At 56.9% G+C, this 2,514-nt stretch overlaps 1 protein-coding gene across 2 annotated transcripts in view; it reads right to left on the reverse strand.

Annotated features, from left to right (window-relative positions):
- Positions 1-1,485: 1,485 nt before the first annotated feature.
- BST2 (bone marrow stromal cell antigen 2) overlaps positions 1,486-2,514 on the reverse strand; it is a 4,592-nt gene continuing 3,563 nt past the window's right edge. Inside the window, exons 4-5 of one of the 2 annotated variants that reach the window (XM_008580563.1) lie at positions 2,290-2,419; positions 1,486-1,685 (exon numbers count right to left, since the gene is read on the reverse strand). In XM_008580563.1, the coding sequence (XP_008578785.1) occupies positions 2,308-2,419 (112 nt within the window). In that variant the 3' untranslated portion in view covers positions 1,486-1,685; positions 2,290-2,307. Of the gene's footprint in view, positions 1,686-1,737; positions 2,103-2,289; positions 2,420-2,514 lie in introns of those variants that run through there. The other variant, XM_008580562.1, reaches the window with a different exon arrangement.

Here is a 2,514-nt window from a genome sequence, read left to right on the forward strand (position 1 = left end):
GGAATGAATGTATTTTGCATTGCGAGAAGGACATGAATTTGGGGGGCCAAGGGTGAATGCTGTGGTTTGCACGTGTCCCCCAAAGTTCCTGTGTTGGAAACTTAACCCCAGTGCAACAGTGTTGGGAGGTGTTTGGGTCACGAGAACTCCGCCCTCTTGAATGGACTAATGTTGTCGTTGTGGGAGTGGGTTTGTTATGAAAGTGAATGTGGCCCCTCCTGGCCCTCTCCCTCTCTCTTGTGCATGTGATGCCTTCTGCCATGTTATGAGCAGCAAGAAGGTCCTCGCCAGACAAGTCCCCTCAATCCTGGACTTCCCAGTTTCCAGAACCGTGAGCCAAATAGATTTCTGTTCTTTATAAATTTCTCAGCCTGTGGGATTCTGTTGTAGCAACTCAAAACGGACTAAGGTGGGGAGGGGGGAGCAGGACAAGGTGACCTTCATACAACCTCAGTGTCCTCATTGGAACCACAGGAATCAGGAGGGGATCCAGGGAGGAGATGAGAATACAGCCCTGGGCACACAGTGAGCTGTGATGGGGTGCAGAGTCCTTACTGTAAGGCCCCATAGAAGACTCCAAAGGAGGCACTCCCTAAAACATGGCCCTTTTCTCTTCTGGGTCCTAACAATCTCACCGGCGCCAAGGTGCAGCCTATCAGAAATCATTACCCGCCCCCGGCCAATCAACTACCGCCCCGTGTACTAACCACCCTCTCCCGGAACCCTGCTCTATATAAATGTGTGCTTCTCCCCCGAATAAAGTGGAACTTCTCTGGTGAACTGTCAGCTCGGGTCCTGTTGTCCTTTCATTGGGCCGAAACCCGGGAGGAGCTCACCCCTTACCCGAGGGGACTCCTTCTCCGACCTCCTTCACTCTCTCGGCGATTCCCGCTGCTGACACTTCGCCCTTGTCCGTTTTCTCCGGCGCTGGCTCTCCGCACCCACCACTGGCTCATCCAAACGTAAGTCTCTCTCTGGGGGTGCCATCTTAGGCTGGGCTACNGGAATGAATGTATTTTGCATTGCGAGAAGGACATGAATTTGGGGGGCCAAGGGTGAATGCTATGGTTTGCACGTGTCCCCCAAAGTTCATATGTTGGAAACTTAGCCCCAGTGCAACAGTGTTGGGAGGTGTTTGGGTCACGAGAACTCCGCCCTCTTGAATGGACTAATGTTGTCGTTGTGGGAGTGGGTTTGTTATGAAAGTGAATGTGGCCCCTCCTGGCCCTCTCCCTCTCTCTTGTGCATGTGATGCCTTCTGCCATGTTATGAGCAGCAAGAAGGTCCTCGCCAGACAAGTCCCCTCAATCCTGGACTTCCCAGTTTCCAGAACCGTGAGCCAAATAGATTTCTGTTCTTTATAAATTTCTCAGCCTGTGGAATTCTGTTGTAGCAACTCAAAAAGGACTAAGGTGGGGAGGGGGAAGCAGGACAAGGTGACCTTCATACAACCTCAGTGTCCTCATTGGAACCACAGGAATCAGGAGGGGATCCAGGGAGGAGATGAGAATACAGCTCTGGGCACACAGTGAGCTGTGATGGGGTGCAGAGTCCTTACAATGATCCGAGCGGCGAGCAGGGCCAGGGAGGCACTGGGGTGGTGGCTGCCCAATCCCTGGGGGTTCCTGAAGACACTCTGGATCAGGGAAGGCTAGGTGCAGATGTCAACAGGTGTCCACCCTTACCTGCAGGGGAGTCCCCAGATGCTTAGCGATGACACAATGACACTCCAGAAACTTGAGAGTAAGTCTGTCCCTCCCAAAGGGGTGTTTATTTTTTGGCGCTCGAAGATTCCCGAATGAAAGCTACCCACCCCCCCAAACCATGACAGCAAGAAGCAGGTGCCACCCCCATGCCCAAGCCCAGGAGGAGGAGGGGAGAGGAGGAGCAGGGAGGGGGAGGGGGCCTCATTCTGCACCCGGCTCTGGGGGAAGCAGCCCCCCGTCAATCCAGCGGCTTCTCCACCCCAGCGGCTGCTCCATGGGTCCCCACTGCAACCCCGTGCCCTCCCCAACCGTGATGCCCGTGTCCCTTTCAGAAAGGGCCAGGTCAAGGGAACGTCGGAGCGGCCACAGGGGAACCAGACCAGTCCAGCCTGTGGCCTAAGAGACAAGATAAGAGGGACTCAGGGCACACTCCAGGCACACAGAACAGGGGTCCCTCCCCTCCCGGGCCCCATCCTTCCTCTCCCTCCCCCGCAGCCCCTCTCCCGGGCCCTGACACCTCCGAGTCCCTGACTCCCGGCCACCCCTCCCGGCCTTCGTCTCCCCGGGGCTGCCCCCTCCTCACCGGGGACTTCCCTGGATCTCAGAGCAGCAGAACGCGGAGGCCCAGCAGCGAGAGCGCGGGGGCCACCGTGAGGCTGGAGGCGGCGCTGGAGGGCGAGCGCTGGTTCTCTCCCGAGGCCTCCTTCTCTCTTCTGGGAGAGATCGGGCAGTTCAGGCAGCTGCTGGGACCGGCTCCTGCAGATCTGCTTGAGGCTCATCGACCCCAGCATCTAATCCACCCCCATCC

Source organism: Galeopterus variegatus, unplaced genomic scaffold (genome assembly GCF_000696425.1).
Source record: "Galeopterus variegatus unplaced genomic scaffold, G_variegatus-3.0.2 Scaffold2126, whole genome shotgun sequence".
NCBI lineage: Eukaryota > Metazoa > Chordata > Mammalia > Dermoptera > Cynocephalidae > Galeopterus > Galeopterus variegatus.